The following is a 16839-nucleotide window of genomic DNA, read 5'->3' as shown; positions in this document are numbered from 1 at the left end:
AGGCTTGGTCATGAGCAGCCCTTCAGGCCAGAATACATTAGAAAGAGGCCTGCGGGCACTCTCAGGGAATTCTCCCAGCCAAATGAAAGTGTGGGGCCACATAAATAACTATGCTAAGTGAGACCCATGATTGGATTTATTAATCAGTTCAATTCCCAGTGTCCATCCCTTGCTGCAGTGTTCCACAGCATTGGCCCACCACCTGGGAATGCTTCTCCGGGTGGAAGGCAGGATTCATTTCTCACCCATTTTTCCTTTCCCTGTCCATGATGAGACAGCCTGGAGGCAAAGCCTGGTCTTCTGAGACCGCCCTTCTGTCTGCATCTTCTCATTTTGATTTTCATTTAGAAGAACTTCTTCCTGACCTTCCCTTCCTTCCTCACCTGGCACCCCGTGGATGTTCCACTAGTTAGGAGAGTCCACCAACTTCTTGGCCAAAGGATCACAGTGACTTGTGGTGGGATTCGGAGGTGAGGACCCCTAGGATCGTTACTCTTCTGAGAGCCGATGGTGGCATCTTCTATTGAGTATTTCCCGGGTGGGCTGGCTGCTGCTTAATGCTGAACCTGTTCTGTTTCACCCGTATGGCGATGCTACGTGGTAGGTGGGCTTAGAGCCACCTGCTCCATAGATTTGAAAACAGGCTCAGAGGAGGGATAAAGTCACTCCACCAGGATTTCATGGCCAGCAAAGGGCAGAGACGGGATTCAAACCAGTCGGGATTCAAACCCAGGCCAGTTTGAGTCCCGGGACCCATGTTATTTCCTGAAACATAATTTTCCTCCCTCTGCAAAGACTTCTGGGATTCTACAAACTGCTGGAAGTAGAGAGGTGAATGGCCTTAGCCATCTCCAAGTGGGCAGAAGACAAGGAGAAACAGAAGGAAGTGCTGGCAACCAGAATCATCACACGGGCGACTTCGAACAACATCGGGATGGCTACTTCTCTCTTCTTGCAGGGACCTTCCAGGTTGAAGTTCAGGAAGCAATCTGCCTTTTAAGCTGGTGTTCTAACCAAGCCAGTGATTGACCACATTGCTAATAAATTATGAATACAAATGAACGCAAACCACTTCATATGTAATTAGTTGCCTGGCATTTACTGGGTACCTCCCAGTCATTTGTTTCATTTCTTTACTTGGCTTCTCCCCCTTTGGGCTCACCTTTCCATCATGCTGCAGGTACAAATGACTAATGCTCTAATGACAATGAGAATAATGGCCAAGCTAATAATCATACTGTTAATGGTGACAATGCTAATTAAGAGAGTGTGAACGGCAACAGCCTCTTCTGAGGATGTGACTATTCATCTCCGCAAGGCAACAAGAAGACGGCGGACAAGACGAGATCCACGCAAGCACAAATGGCACCAACGGCAAAGACAGAGACCTGTTTTTTGGTTTTTGAGTTTGGGGGGGCACTAACTATAAGTCTAAAAAAAACCCATATTGTGGGTCCACACAATCTAAGACAAGAGATGATGGGTCAAAATGTTGAGAAAAAAGAAAATGTCAGTCTAGCAAGTTGGGCAGAACTCAACCACCACGTATGGACATGTCAGTGGGCTCTGGAGCGCATTCCTGGTGACATCGAGGTATCCCTCTGCCTGTTACCCACAAGCAGTCAACCCATCAGGCAATCTGAACACATTGACGGGCATAAAATGATGGCAGTGAGAAATGGGCAGTGGAGAACTGCAACGGTGTTCCAGGTGCCTCCTGCAGACTCTCCAGTCTGTATTAGAGAGACAGGCAGGGTGGGTGCCCCTGGCCGGCTTACTGGACAGCACAGGGGCCCAGAAAAGGGTGTGGAAGAAGGTTCAAAGGCACTTTCTTTCGCCTTCAGGCCAGCTAACCACCTCTAGCAGGACCCTGTGTCCTCACAGTGAGGGAATTGGTTAGGATTACCAGGCTCCTCAATAAAGCAGGGGGAGTGCCCTAAATGGGCTTCTAGAAGGTGCTTTTCCTAGAAGATATTCAAGCCCAGGTGTCTGAGCAGAGCTCAGGATCAACGCTCCCATGAGGGGATTAGGATGTCAGAGCTGGCAAACACATGGGTGCCTCAGCATTGCCTGAGGCCACCAGTGAGCCTTGCACTTAGGTGACTTCTGGGTGTCTTCCTAAGGTTTTCCAAAACAGACACCAAACCCCACGACAGTCTCTGGAAGTAGAACAGCCTCCAGAGACAAAACACAGGCATGCAAAACCCCTCAGGATCCCAGAGCGAAGCTAAAGTAACCACAAAAATAAATGGCTTGATGGCTATCCCAAAAAACCATCCTATGCTGTGATGGCAGCAAATGGTTTTTAGCAGAAAATGAAAATCCGTCATTTCCTCCCTCTCTCTCTCCCTCACTTCCTTTATCGCCAGTGAGGCAAAGCCATACCATAAATTGTTTTAGGTCATTCCAGTCCAGATCATGACATTCAAAATGAGCTGGACATCTTCAGATCCGTAGCCTGTACCTTCAGGCTGGTCAATTATTTATGTGGACCCAGGTGTTCTGTAAGCCATCAGCATGGAGACCAAACAATGGTGCCTGACAGTTTCCAGTCCCAGTTGGGCACCCTACTGGGGTGTGAGATCCCATGTCACTGCTGCCCGGGGCCACCGGCCCCCACCTCCACGCTGTCCCCTCTGACCCCATGCCATGTCCCACCGCCGGCCTCACCTGCCCAGCAAAGAGCCCGCAGACACCGATGATGCACAGGATATTAAATACCGCAGAGCCCACGATGGTCCCGACTCCCACGTCGCCCTTGGTGATGAAGACCCCTGAAACAGACCTGAGGTCAGCCTCGTTGTTGTGGCCAGTTATCCTCATGCAAGTGTGGGGAAGTGTTCACAAGTATTAGCTAGACCGTTCTCAGGGTCCACGGGAAAAGGCCGAGGATGGGAGAGAGTTTTAAAATCTGCACTGGGGCTATTGTTCCGTGGGGGCACTGGCACAGGAACTGGGGCACGCTTGTGCAAAGTGAAAGTGTCACTTAAGTAAAAGAATGACAGCAACCACAGTGGGGCGGGAAGATGGGTGTTCTGCTCCTTGGGGTCTCAAGAGTCTCATTTCCTATTCGCCAACCCACTGCAAGGCTGTCTGTCCCCATAGCCCTTGCCCTCAAGAGAGGGCAGGGCTGAGAGATGTTCCCAGGTCATCACCTACCTATGACGGATGTGAACAGCTCTGGGGCCGAACTGCCTGCTGCCATGAACGTGGCCCCAGCCACATCTTCACTGAGGTGCAGGCGCTACAGAGGAGCAAGGACAAAGCACAGGTGAGTTGGGACTCCCCTGAGAACAGAGGCGATCATGACTCCTGAGGTTCTGAGCTCCGGGCCTCCCAGAACCGTCCCCCTCCCACAGCTGGACCTTTATTGCACCATCCCCTGCTGGGACACAGCTCCCCTGGCTATCCTCCTCAGGGATAGAATGAGGGAGGGGCTCCAAAGCTCTGTGAGTTAAAGGTTCTTGACAAGATGTAGGAATCCCCAACCCAGGAGCCCCAGGTGATGTGCAGATAACAGGGGGTGGGGGGGATGGGCTAGTGTGAGGCATGGTGGGGGTCTACCTCCTTTCTAAAGGTATGCCACTCACTTCCACCATGTTGCCAAATAGCCTTACTTCTTAAGGGATGTCCAAATCCACATTTTTAGGCAAAACATTTTGATTTTTTCCCCCAGTAATTCTTTAGGTATGCCTAAGGGCATATTTAGGTATGCCTAAATGCCTATCACAGGCTAAATGAGGCTCCCTGTAATCAGTTTGCAAGTCTGGATTCTAGGAGGTTATAGCAGCTTTGGGGGTGGAGGGGTCACCCTCCTACTGTTCCTCACTAATGCAATTTTGAACCCCCTTTTGGGAGAATGGTGGGGAGCAGTGAGACTGAGACTGAGTGGAAAGGATGTGGAGCCATCCAATATGTTCTATACAATGAATCCTCCAAGTTACCCTGTCTGTAAATCCAAAATGTGATCTACAAGAAGATGAGACAAATATACAGGTATCTGAGGCAGGTTAGCATGTTTAGCCTTCCTGCATTCAGTCAGGACTCAGAACGCATGCTGCCCCCGCTCTCAGTAACTAGCGGGTTTCCTGCTGGGTCCCAGCCAGGAGAGGCTAGTCTTGAATGACACAATCCCTCTTCCCATTGCACGAGCAGCTGCACTTCCTTGCTCGGCCATGGAGGGGCAGCATGGCCTCGGTGTAGGCCCTTGGCTCCACAGACCAGCAATGGGCTGCTGTGGTAGCCCTAATGGAGCACTTAGATCTGGAGTCCGGGGAATCTCTCACTCTGGACTGAACAGCTCAACTTCACATGTGGTTCTGAGAAGACTCGAAGAGGTGCTGATATCTCCAGTTCAAAGGTGTGGTTGTGAGGGATGCAGGTGAGACCCAGGACAGGGAGTCCCTGAAGGTGACCTAACACAGAGCTCACATTCCTTGGTGGTCCATCAAGACTTGCCAGGAGCTGAGAGCCCAGGACTGCTGTGTCTGTTCCAGCTCGGGGTCCCTAATGGGCATGAGACATAGAGTCCACACCCTGAGCTCATCTCCAGTTCCTCTTTCTCTCCTTCAAACCCTGAGGTCTGCTTCTTCTCCCATGTTTCCTTACCTCCCTTCCTCTCTCATCCCTAATTCACCTGGGCTCTGGTAACATCTTGCTGGATACTCCGAATCACCAGCTCAGGGAGGGAGAGGGTCTTCCTGCCTCTGGACACCTCTATCTACAAGAGCATAGTTGTCAAGAGCCTTCTTAGCTCCCTCCTGAGCGCTGGTAACCCTGATGTCCCAGCCTCGCCTTCCCCAGAGGCGGATTCCAGTCCTGGGTTCTCCTCCCTTGGTCCCAGAGCTCAGACTCTTCTCAGCACAAATATCTTTCCTTGAAATGTGTTGTCTTGAAATGTGAAAAATGCCTCCAAGGGCTGCTCCCACCCTGTCCCCGCACAAGCCCTTCCCTAACCATCCCCGCCCCCCCATCCAGCTCTCCCTCCCTTTTCTTCTCTCTCTACTTTTCAACTTCCCAGAACTTCATCCAGCCCCGTGTGCCTCACCCTGGAGACTGGCTATGTGTCCTATGGCCCATAGATGTCAAGGAACCACGCTCTGTCTCGTCCCATTTCCTCCCCAAGGGGGTGTGCTCACAGGTGCTACGGATTTTCCCTATGGAGCAGAATACCTCCAGACAAGACTACATACATGTCTAGAGCAGGGTCATAAATTGGCTATAAAAAAAAAAAGTTGTGTGGGAAAGAGAGGAGTTTGTTTTGCATAATGAATAGAACACCAAGTGGTGGTATTTCCAAGATCACAAATGATCCCAGTTATGGGTGCCTCAGCACCTCCTCTGCTGCCCTATAAGGTGACCCTGCGCTCAGGTGACATTGCTTGGGACAAAAGGCTCCCATATGTGCCCACTATCCATCTCAGAGGCCACCTCATTGTTCTCCTTCTCCCTCCACCCAATAAAGGAACCTCCTCCTGAGGCCCCTCCAGGACTCCTGAAGCCCGATTCTCTCCCATCCATCCATCCATCCATCCATCCATCCATTCATTTTTAAAGTGCAAAAACCAAGCAGATTTCCAGGATGTAGAAGAAACCTGTTTAAGTGAGTGATCTCTGAGTGAGGTTTGTAGACCAAGAGCCCCAGCATCATCTGGACACTTCACAGCAATGCAACTTGGGTCCTCTGCTGTCCTCCAATGACTCAGACAATCGGGGGTTGGGTGAAGGGGAGGGAAAGGGAAGGATGACCAAGTCTGAGAACGACATGAGGAACATGAGTCCCAGATGGGAGGCATGTCTGGGAGAGAGGCTTTCGGAAAACAGGATTCTGAATTAAAAATAAAATAAAGTGGAAAGCTTCCAGATAAAGGAAACTACATTTCAAAACAGACGGAGATGAAAGAGGCGAGAGAATGAAAGTGTTCTAAATACTCTGAATATTTTCTGATGAAAGGGCTGTCATTTGGTCTTCAACCTGGCATTCCTGGGCTGAGTGAGAACAGAGTCCCTTTCCTGTTCTCTGTGGTCAGTTCTTTGATCATCTTCCTTCTTGGGCCTCTGCTTAGAGCGTTTCTGCACGTGTACAGAGGGGCAGGGTGGTAGAGGTGTGTGGCTGAAGACCTCCTGCTCTGTGAGGACCCCACGAGGGAGGTCACAGATGCAGAAGGAAACAAAGGAGGGGAAGATGAGGAACACAAAGGGAGAAAGCAGGATTTAAAAGAGGAAAAGAGAACAGGGAAGTAGGACACAAAGAGCATCACGAATTGCTGAATGGAGCAGGGAGAGCTGGCCATAGGGGTGAAAGTCCAACTATGGGTCGGTACCCTGACATTCTAAAGGGACCAATGGAGCTTTTGTGCTAATTTTGATGGTCACTCAGAAGGATGCTGATGGCCGGTGCTCCTGCCCAGGTGGCATGGAGGGCTCCCCAGGTCCTCAGTGAAGGGGACTAGGGCAGTATAGTTGCATCACCTGCCCAGACATGCTGAGAATATAAGGCACGTACCTCACAAATCTTTTCCAAGGAGGGGACAAAGAAGTCGTCACACACAATGGCCAGTGCGTAGAACATGTACATGGCCTGGAAGAGAAGAAAGAAGGTGTTGAAGTCAGAGCCAAGGCAGAGCCATAGGGTGAGGGCCTGTCTACCCTCTGCTTCAATAACACCCTCCAACATCATGGATGCAACATGGTAAAGTACAAAGACTGTATTGCCTGAGAGGCCCTCTGCGTTCTCACCCGTCATCTCTGACCTCAACATCTACCACTCTCCCCTTGTCCACCAAACAGACTATAGATGCCTGCCTCAGGGACTTTGCACCTACTGTTCCCTCTGCTCAAATCATGCTTCCTTCAGATGACCTTGGCTTACTCCATCAGGTCCTTTGAGTCCCTGGTTCAATGTCAACTTAAGCAAGGGTCCTTGGACTCTCCTCCCTCCCATTTCTCTCTACTCACCTTATCCTGACTTGTTTTCCTTGACATATTAATTTGTACATTCTCCATCTTCCTCACTAGAAGTCCAAGAGGAGGTGAACTTCATCTGTCTTATTTATCCCCAGCTCTGGGCACAGTGCATATTAGGTGCTCAATAAATATGTATGCAATGAAGGAATAAATTAACAAACATTTCAACTGAGGCTGTTCACTGTGCTGTTCCCTGCAGGACAGACTCTACAATCTTTCTTCTTGTCAGCTCTGACTAGGAAAAACCCTGAAGTCTATGGTTTGGCCATAACTTACCTCTCTACCTGTTTAACTCAGGTTTCTTCTCTAATTAGTAAAATCTTATTTGGATTCCATTGTTGGTTGACCAGCTAGCATCTGTCTTCCACTCCATCCTAATGGGACCCCAGTTTCATCCCAATATCCACCATATCCCCTGGGAAGGTGACCCCACCCTTTCCTCCAGGAGTAGATACTGACTGGGCAATAGAGTATAGTGTTTCCCACTGATGGCTGGTGGTTCAAGGGTGGACACATGATCTGGACTGGTCCAATGACATGGCAGGAAATGTCTTAGAGTTCTTGCCAGTGGGTGCCATTTCCCAACCTGTGGCACTGGTTACAGACAAGGAAGCTATGAGTCCTGACTGCTCCTAGCAGCCATGTTGAGGGAAATGGGATATAAGATGAAGCTGACTCTGAGTAACTTAATGGCATCACTAAGCCATTGAGCATATCAGGCTGGAGTATGCCTGCCTCTGGATTTCGTAACAGGGCATTCAGCAGACCAGTCTGATTTGGAGTTTTCCTGTTACGTGACACCAAAAACATTAAATGGGTATAGCTTCTCATCCTTTAAGTTCAGCATCCTCTGCAGTGACATCGCTTTCATGTTTTCATCTCTCAGCATCTTTTCCTTTTGAGAACTGCTCCACCAGACATATCTTACTCACACACTCTCAGCCTCTCTCTGCACAGGGTGCAGGCACAAGACCCAGGCTAGCCGCCAGGACATCCCATTCTGTGTCATACAGTGGTGGTGGGCAAAAGGTCTGCAAGGGGCCAAGGAGAGATTGACAGAGAAACTGGGAGAGAGGGGCTCTCTCCTTATGAGATATAAATACCACTCAAGTCGGTAGCTGCTGGAGGCAGTTGGTGTGTAGAGAGAGCTTGTCCAAGAATGCAGTTCATGTAGTAAGAAGACCATCAAAGAGATGTGACAGACATATCCACACACAGATACACACATACAGACATACACATTCAAAAAGACAGACAGACAGACACACACACACACACACACACACAGGTGCTCAATGACACCTCATGAACTCTGGACCCAGCTCAGGCTGAAACCAAAGTCAACCTTCCAATTTCATGAGCCGATAATAGGCCTTTTACACTTAAGATGAGTTGAATGGAGTTTCTGTCAATCACAGGTGTCCTTCATGAAGCCTTCTGTAGCAACCCAAGCATGAAATTATCTTTCTGGCCTCTGACTCTTGGTTGTTGCACTAATGTAGCCACCCCTCCCCTACTCTATGAACCTGTTTTCCTTTTCACACCTATGTGCTTGGGCTCTCTGACCAGACTGTAAGATTCTAAAATGCATCTTACCACCTGATTCTACAAAAATATCAGACGAGTGCACAAAAACATATGCAGCGGGGATATTCTTTCCAAAATGCTGACTATAATAAATTATCAAAACCTAACAAAATATACAATAGGGGATTGGTTATCTAAACTGTGGTTCGTCACTCAATGAAATCCTGCTAAAAGAGATTATTTTAGTCCATAGTTAATAACAAGAAAAGGCATTTATAATACATTGCTAATTGAAAAATATTATAAAACAGGGTGTACAATCTCTTTTTGGGTATTATCTATTGTATAAACACATAAGTACAGGGGGTAGGTGCAAGAGGGGGGTAGGAGCAGAGGAGTAGGAAACTAAATATCAGGTCCCAGGAGTTCAGCTAGATAGTTATCAAACCATTCTGAACACCTACAAACTCAACAGGAGATCAAAGAGAAGAAGAGCAGCAATTCTAGGAACAGAAAAGCAACCACTTTCCAGAAAATAGGACATGCGGAGAAGTGAATCTGAGGCAATATTCGGGAAGAGAGACTGCAGAGGGAAGAGCTGGCTCCTGGCAAGTGGTAAGGCAGGGGAGCATAAAATCGGAACTTTTAGAAGTCTGCTCCACTGATGGACATCACCCCAGAGACTAAGCAGGGGGTGGAGCTCTTGTGGGGACAGTGTGTCTTAGGACCCATGGGTCACAGAAAGACCAGGGATGTCTGAGTGTGGCAAAGCTCCCAGGTATCAGAGCGGGGAAGCCGCTGGCAGAGACAGAGTGAAGAATTGGGCTCTCAACTCAGGGTTATCTTCAACCATGATCTGGGGCATTGCTGGGCCACTACTCTTTGAGCAGGGACCCCACAAGGGGCAGATCCAGGGAGACTCTCCTTCCTCCTCTGGAAGGAGTGCTGTGGGAGCATGTGGCAGGAATCTGCTGGGTTTGAAGACTCCAAATGGGACCATGCACCAGAGATAAAAAACGCTTGGTCACAGGCTGGTTGAGCTTGGATTGTGGCCGGAGACCAGGGAGATGGGAGGGATTTACTACTTTTCTCTGAGGGTGCACTGAGGAGCGGGCCCCGAAGCCCTCAGCTACTATGGGCCAGAGATTGGGAGGCCATCAACTTCATTCCCGTCCTCCAAAGCTCTACGGAAAGCGTTTAGGGAACAAAAGCTCCAAGAGTGAACCTGAGCAGATCGCTTAGCTTGGCCCCTGGCAAGGGCAGTGCAATTCTGCCTGGGGCAAAGACATTTGAGAATCACTGCAACAGGCCCTTCCCCCAGAAGATCAGTAAGAACATTCAGCAAAGTTTACCAATCAGTGAAAACTGCAGAACTCCAGAGGTAGGGGAAAGCAACACATAGAATTCATGGTTTTTCTCCATGATCATTAGTCTTTCAAAGTTAAATTTAGAAATTCTTTTTCTTATTCTATTCTTTTAAATTTTGATTTTTTAAAAATTCCTTTTCAGTGTTCCAGAATTCATAATCAAGATTAGAGCAGAGATCAATGAGATAGAAACTAGAGATACAATAAAATGCATCATTGAAACTAGAAACTGGTTTTCTGAAAGAATCAATAAGATCGATAAACCACTGGCCAAACTAATCCAAAAGGAAAGAAAGAGGACCCAAATTAATAAAATTATGAATGAAAAGGGAGAGTTCATGACTAACACCAAGGAAATAGAAATAATCATCAGAAATTATTATCAACAATTATATGCCAATAAGTTAAGCAACCTAGATTAAATGGATGCATTCCTGGAAACCTATAAACTTCCAAAACTGAATCAGGAAGAAATTGACAACCTAAATAGACCAATATCTAGTAATGAGATTGAAGCAGTGATCAAAAACATCCCAAAAAACAATAGCCCAGGACCTGATGGATTCCCTGGGGAATTCTACCAAACATTCAAAGAAGAAATAATACCTATTTTTCTGAAGCTGTTTCAAAAAATTCAAGCAGAAGGAAAACTTCCAGACTCTTTTAATGAGGCCAGCATTACCCTGATCCCCAAACCAGGCAAAAAACCCACCAAAAAGGAGAATTTCATACCAATATCCTCGATGAATATGGATGCTAAGATTCTTAACAAGATCCTAGCTAATAAGATCCAACGGTACATTAGAAAGATTATCCACCATGGCAAGGGGGGATTTATCCATGGAATGCAGGGGTGGTTCAGCATTCACAAATCAATCAATGTGATAGAACAAATCAAAAGGGAAGAGAGAATAACCACATGGTCCTCTCATTTGATGCAGAAAAAGCATCTGACAAGATACAGCATCTGTTCCTGATTAAAATGATTCAAAGTATAGGGATAGAAGGGACATTCCTCAACTTCATAAAATCCATCTATGAAAAACCCACAGCAAATATCATCCTCAATGGGAAAAAGCTCACAGCCTTCCTGTTGAGATCATGAACACTACAATGATGCCCACTCTTACCACTCTTGTTCAACATAGTACTAGTCCTAGCAACAGCAATCAGACAACAAAGAGAAATAAAAGGTATTCGAATTGGCAATGAAGAAGTCAAATCCTCTCTCTTCACAGATGACATGATTCTTTATATGGCAAACCCAAAGACTCCACTGCCAAACTACTAGAACTCATACAGCAATTCAGTAATGTGTCAGGATACAAATTCAATGTACAGAAATAAGTTGCTTTCTTATACATTAACAATGAAAATACAGAAAGGGAAATTAGAGAATCAATTCCATTTACTATTGCACCAAGAACCATAAGATACCTGGGAATAAACCTAACCAAAGAGGTAAAGGATCTGTACTTGAGGTACTACAGAACACTAATGAAATAAACTGAAGAAGACACAAAAAGATGGAAGAGCATTCCATGCTCATGGATCAGAAGAATAAACATTGTTAAAATGTCTATACTGCCTAGAGCAATCTATACTTTCAATGCCATTCTGATCAAAATTCAACTGGCATTTTTCAAAGAGCTGGAACAAACAATCCTAAAATTTGTATGGAACCAGAAGAGACCCTGAATTGCTAAGGAAATGTTGAAAAAGAAAAACAAAACTGGAGGCATCATGTTGCCTGATTTCAAGCTTTACTGCAAAGCTATGATCACCAAGAGAGCATGGTACTGGCATAAACACAGACACATAGACCAGTGCAACAAAGTAGAGAGCCCAGATATGGACCCTCAACTTTATGGTCAACTAATCTTCGACAAAGCAGGAAAAAATATACAGTGGAAGAAAGACTTCAATAAATGATGCTGGGAAAACTGGACAGCTATGTATAGAAGAATGAAACTCAACCATTCTCTTACACCATACACAAAGATAAACTCAAAATGGATAAAAGACCTCAAAGTGAAGCAGGAATCCATCAGAATTCTAGAGGAGAACATAGGCAGTAGTCTCTTCGACATTGGCCAAAATAACTTCTTTCAAGATATGTCTCCAAAGGCAAAGGAAACAAAAGTAAAAACGAATTTTTCTTACTCTGTTTTTTAAAATTTTCCCTCTTTCCTATTTTAACTATTTTACCTTATAAATACCTTTTAAAAAATCTTTAATTTTCATTGCTCTAGTCATATTTTATCCCTTCATTGTATTTAACCTTATTTTTGGTAACATACAGGTTTTAATTTTCTTTAAAATTTTGGGATACAATTTCTTCTAATAGATCAAAATATACCCTAAATCTAGCATATGGCTTACTTCTAGTCTCCAGCCTGATCACATTCTTTCCTCTTTTTTTTTTTTTCAATCAACTTCTTATCAATTCCTCTTTCAGAATCTTTTTTTCTTTTAAAGGTTTATTTATATATTTTTATTTATTTTTTATTAATTATTTTTATTGACATATAATGTATTATTTGCCCCAGGGGTACAGGTCTGTGAATCATCAGGCTTATACACTTCACAGCACTCACCAACCATATCAGATACCCTCCCCAATGTTACAGTCTTTTAAAATTTACATCTTCACAGTCATATTCCATTCCTTCATTGTTTTTACCCTTATTTTTGTATATACATAAATTTTTAAAAAGATTTTATTTGTTTATTTGTCAGAGAGAGTGAGCACAGGCAGACAGAGTGGCAGGCAGAGGCAGAGGGAGAAGCAGGCTCCCTGCTGAGCAAGAAGCCCAATGCGGGACTCGATCCCAGGACGCTGGGATCATGAACTGAGCCAATCTTTCTTTCTTTAAAATTTTTGGGAGGCAGTTTCTTCTAACGGACCAAAAAACACCCAAAATCAAGTGTGTGTCTCTCTCTATATAACATATATTATATATATAATATTTTTCTATTTTCCCCTTTCTTCTCCTCCTGGTTTCATGGCCTTTCTAATTTGGTTAGTATATATTTTTCTGGGGTTGTTGCTACCCTTTTAGTATTTTGTTCTCATTCATCTATTCTTTTTTTTTTTAAGAAAATTTTTTTAAATTTAAAATTTTTAATTTTTTATAAACATATAATATATTTTTATCCCCAGGGGTACAGGTCTGTGAATTGCCAGGATTACACACTTCACAGCACTCACCATAGCACATACCCTCCCCAATGTCCATAACCCCACCCCCCTTCTCCCAACCCCCCTTCCCCCAGCAACCTTCAGTTTATTTTGTGAGATTAAGAGTCACTTATGGTTTGTCTCCCTCCCAATCCCATCTTGTTTCATTGATTCTTCTCCTACCCCCTTAACCCCCCATCATTCATCTATTCTTATCTGCATAAAATGACAAGGTGGAAAAACTCACCACAAAAAAAACAACAAAAAAAAAACCCCCAAAAAACAAAAAACAAGAGGCAGTACCAAGGGCTAGGGACCTAAAGATATCTTTGGGACACAGCAAAGGTGGTCCTGAGAGGAAAGTATATAGCAATACAAGCCTTTCTCAAGAAACAAGAAAGGTCTCAAGTACACAACATAACCCTACACCTGAAGGAGCTGGAGAAAGAACAGCAAAGAAAATATAAACCCAGCAAGAGGAGAGAAATAATAAAGATCAGAGCAGATATCAATGAGGTGGAAACCAAAAAACAGTAGAACAAATCAACAGAACTGGTTCTGTGAAAGAATTAATAAGATTGATAATCCCCTGGCCACACTTACCAAAAAGAAAAGAGAAAGACCCAAATTAACAAAATCATGAATGAAAGAGAAGAGATCACAACCAACACCAAAGAAGTACAAACAATTATAAGAACATATTACAAGCAACTATATGCCAGCAAATTTGACAATCTGGATGCATTCCTAGACACATATAAACTACCAAAACTGAATCAGAAAGAAATAGAAAACGTGAACAGACCCATAACCAGTATGGAGGTTGAAGCAGTCATCAAAAATCTCCTAACAAACAAGAGCCCAGGGCCAGATGGCTTCCCAGGGGAATTCCACCAAACATTTAAAGAAGAATTAATATCTATTCTCTTGAAACTGTTCCAAAAAATAGAAAGGGAAGAAAAACTTCAAAACTCATTTTATGAGGTCTGTGTTACCTTGATCCAAAAACCAAAAAGACCCCAACAAAAAGGAGAATTACAGACCAATATCCTTGATGAACATGGATGCAAAAATTCTCACCAAAATATTAGCTAATAGGATCCAACACGACATCAAAAGGATTATTCATCACAACCAAGTGGGATTTATTCCTGGGCTGCGAGGTTGGTTCAATATCTGCAAATCAATCAACGTGATATAATACATTAATGAAAGGAAGAACAAGAACCATATAATACTCTTAATAGATGCTGAAAAAGTATTTGACAAAGGACAGCATCCTTTCTTGATCAAAACCCTTCAAAGTGTAGGGATAGAGGGTACATCCCTCAATATCATCAATGCCATCTATGAAAAGCCCACAGCAAATACCATTCTCCATGGGAAAAAACTGAGAGCTTTTCCCCTAAGGTCAGGAACATGGCAGGGATGTCCACTATCACCACTGCTATTCAACATAGTACTAGAAGTCCTAACCTCAGCAATCAGACAACAAAAAGAAATAAACATCATCTGAATTGGCAAAGAAGAAGTCAATCTCTCACTCCTTGCAGATGATATGTTATGTGGTAAACCCAAAAGACTCCACTCCAAAACTGCTAAAACTCACACAGAAATTCAGCAAAGTGTCAGGATATAAAATCAATGCACATAAATCAGTTGCATTTCTATACACCAACAGCAAGATGAAAGAGAAATTGAGGAACTGATCCTATTTACAATTGTACCCAAAAGTGTAAGATACCTAGGAGCAAACCTAATCAAAGAGGCAAAGAATCTGTACTCAGAAAACTATAAAGTACTCAGGAAAGAAATTGAGGAAGACAAAAAGAAATGGAAAACATTTCATGCTCATGGATTGAAAGAACAAATATTGTGAAAATGTCTATGCTACCTAAAGCAATCTACACATTTAATGCAATCCCCATCAAAATACCATAAATTTTTTTCAAGGAAATGGAACAAAAAATCCTAAAATTTATGGAACCAGAAAAGACCTCCAATAGCCAGAGGAATGTTGAAAAAAAAAATTTGGTAGCATCACAATTCCAGACTTCAAGCTCTATTACAAAGCTATAATCATCAAGACAGTATGGTACTGGCACAAAAACAGACACATAGATCAATGGAACAGAATAGAGAGCTCAGAAATGCACCCTCAAATTTATGGTCAAGTAATCTTCGACAAAGCAGGAAAGAATGTCCAATGGAAAAAAGACAGTCTCTTCAACAAATGGTGTTGGGAAAATTGGACAGTCACATGCAGAAGAATGAAACTGGACTATTTCCTAACACTACACACACAAATAGACTCAAAATGGATGAAAGAGCTTAATGTGAAACAGGAATCCATCAAAATCCTTGAGGAGAACACAGGCAGCAACCTCTTTGACCTCAGCCACAGGAACTTCTTCCTAGAAACACTGCCAAAGGCAAGGGAAGCAAGGGCAAAAATGAACTATTGGGACTTCATCAAGATCAAAAGCTTTTGCACAGCAAAGGAAACAGTCAACAAAACCAAAAGACAACTGACAGAATGGGAGAAGATATTCACAAATGATGTATCAGATAAAGGGCTAGTATCCAAAATCTATAAAGAACTTATCAAACTCAACACCCAAAGAATAATCCAATCAAGAAATGGGCAGAAGACATGAACAGACATTTCTGCAAAGAAGACATCCAGATGGCCAACAGACACAGGAAAAGAGCTCAATATCACTTGGCATCAGGGAAGTACAAATCAAAACCACAGTAAGATACCACCTCACACCAGTAAAAATGGCTAAAACTAACAAGTCAGGAAACAACAAATGTTGGCAAGGATGAGGAGAAAGGGGAACCCTCCTATACTGTTGGTGGGAATGCAAGCTGGTGCAGCCACTCTGGAAAACAGTATGGAGGTTCCTCAAAAAGTTGAAAATAGAGCTACTGTACAACCCAGCAATTGCACTACTGGGTATTTACCCCAATGATACAAATGTAGTGATCCAAAGTGGCACTTGCACCTGAATGTTTATAGCAACAATGTCCAGAATAGCCAAACTATGGAAAAAACCTAGATGCCCATCAACAAATGAATGGATAAAGAAGGTGTGACACACACACACACACACACACACACACACACACACACACAATATGGAATACTATGCAGCCATCAAAACCCCCAAGAAATCTTGTCATTTGTAATGATGTGGATGGAACTAGAGGGTGTTATGCTGAGTGAAATAAGTCAATCAGAGAAAGATAATTATCATATGATCTCTCTGGTATGAGGAATTTGAGAGGCAGGCAGAGGGTTGTGGGGGGTAGGGAGGGAAAAAGATGAAACAAGATGAGATCGGGAGGGAGATAAACCATAAGAAAAACCATAAAACCATAAACCATGAAACAAACTGAGGGTTCCTGAGGGGTGGTGGGGGAGGGACAGGGTGGCTGGGTGATGGACATTGGGGAGGGTATGTGCTATGGTGAGTGCTGTGTAATGTGTAAGCCTGATGATTCACAGATCTGTACCTCTGGGGTAAATAATATATTATATGTTAATAAAAATCACATAAATACACACATACTCACGTAAGTATATTTGCATATAAGAGTTTGTAAGGCCATAAATCAAAATAGCTTCTCTTCTTGTTGGCATGATTCTGTTTTTATGATTCCTATCTATATTTTCTGTTTGTCCACCTTGAGTTTGTATTTCTTATGTGAATTTTGTAGATGGTGGAGACTTTAGGGCAAGGATTCCATCTTATATGTTTTTAATCTCCAAGGACCCTGTGATGTCTGGCATGC

At 44.0% G+C, this 16839-nt stretch overlaps 1 protein-coding gene across 1 annotated transcript in view; it reads right to left on the bottom strand.

Annotated features, from left to right (window-relative positions):
• The window catches only part of SLC24A3 (solute carrier family 24 member 3), a 480953-nt gene that overhangs the window by 124618 nt on the left and 339496 nt on the right, over positions 1–16839 (bottom strand). Inside the window, exons 4-6 of the mRNA XM_059134152.1 lie at positions 6506–6580; positions 3160–3244; positions 2671–2774 (exon numbers count right to left, since the gene is read on the bottom strand). Coding sequence (XP_058990135.1) covers positions 2671–2774; positions 3160–3244; positions 6506–6580 — 264 coding nt within the window. The remainder of the gene's footprint in view (positions 1–2670; positions 2775–3159; positions 3245–6505; positions 6581–16839) is intronic.

This window comes from Mustela lutreola, chromosome 9 (assembly GCF_030435805.1).
Source record: "Mustela lutreola isolate mMusLut2 chromosome 9, mMusLut2.pri, whole genome shotgun sequence".
Lineage (NCBI taxonomy): Eukaryota > Metazoa > Chordata > Mammalia > Carnivora > Mustelidae > Mustela > Mustela lutreola.
Note: the sequence above shows the minus strand (reverse complement) of the source record. Positions and strands in the feature narration are given on the sequence as shown.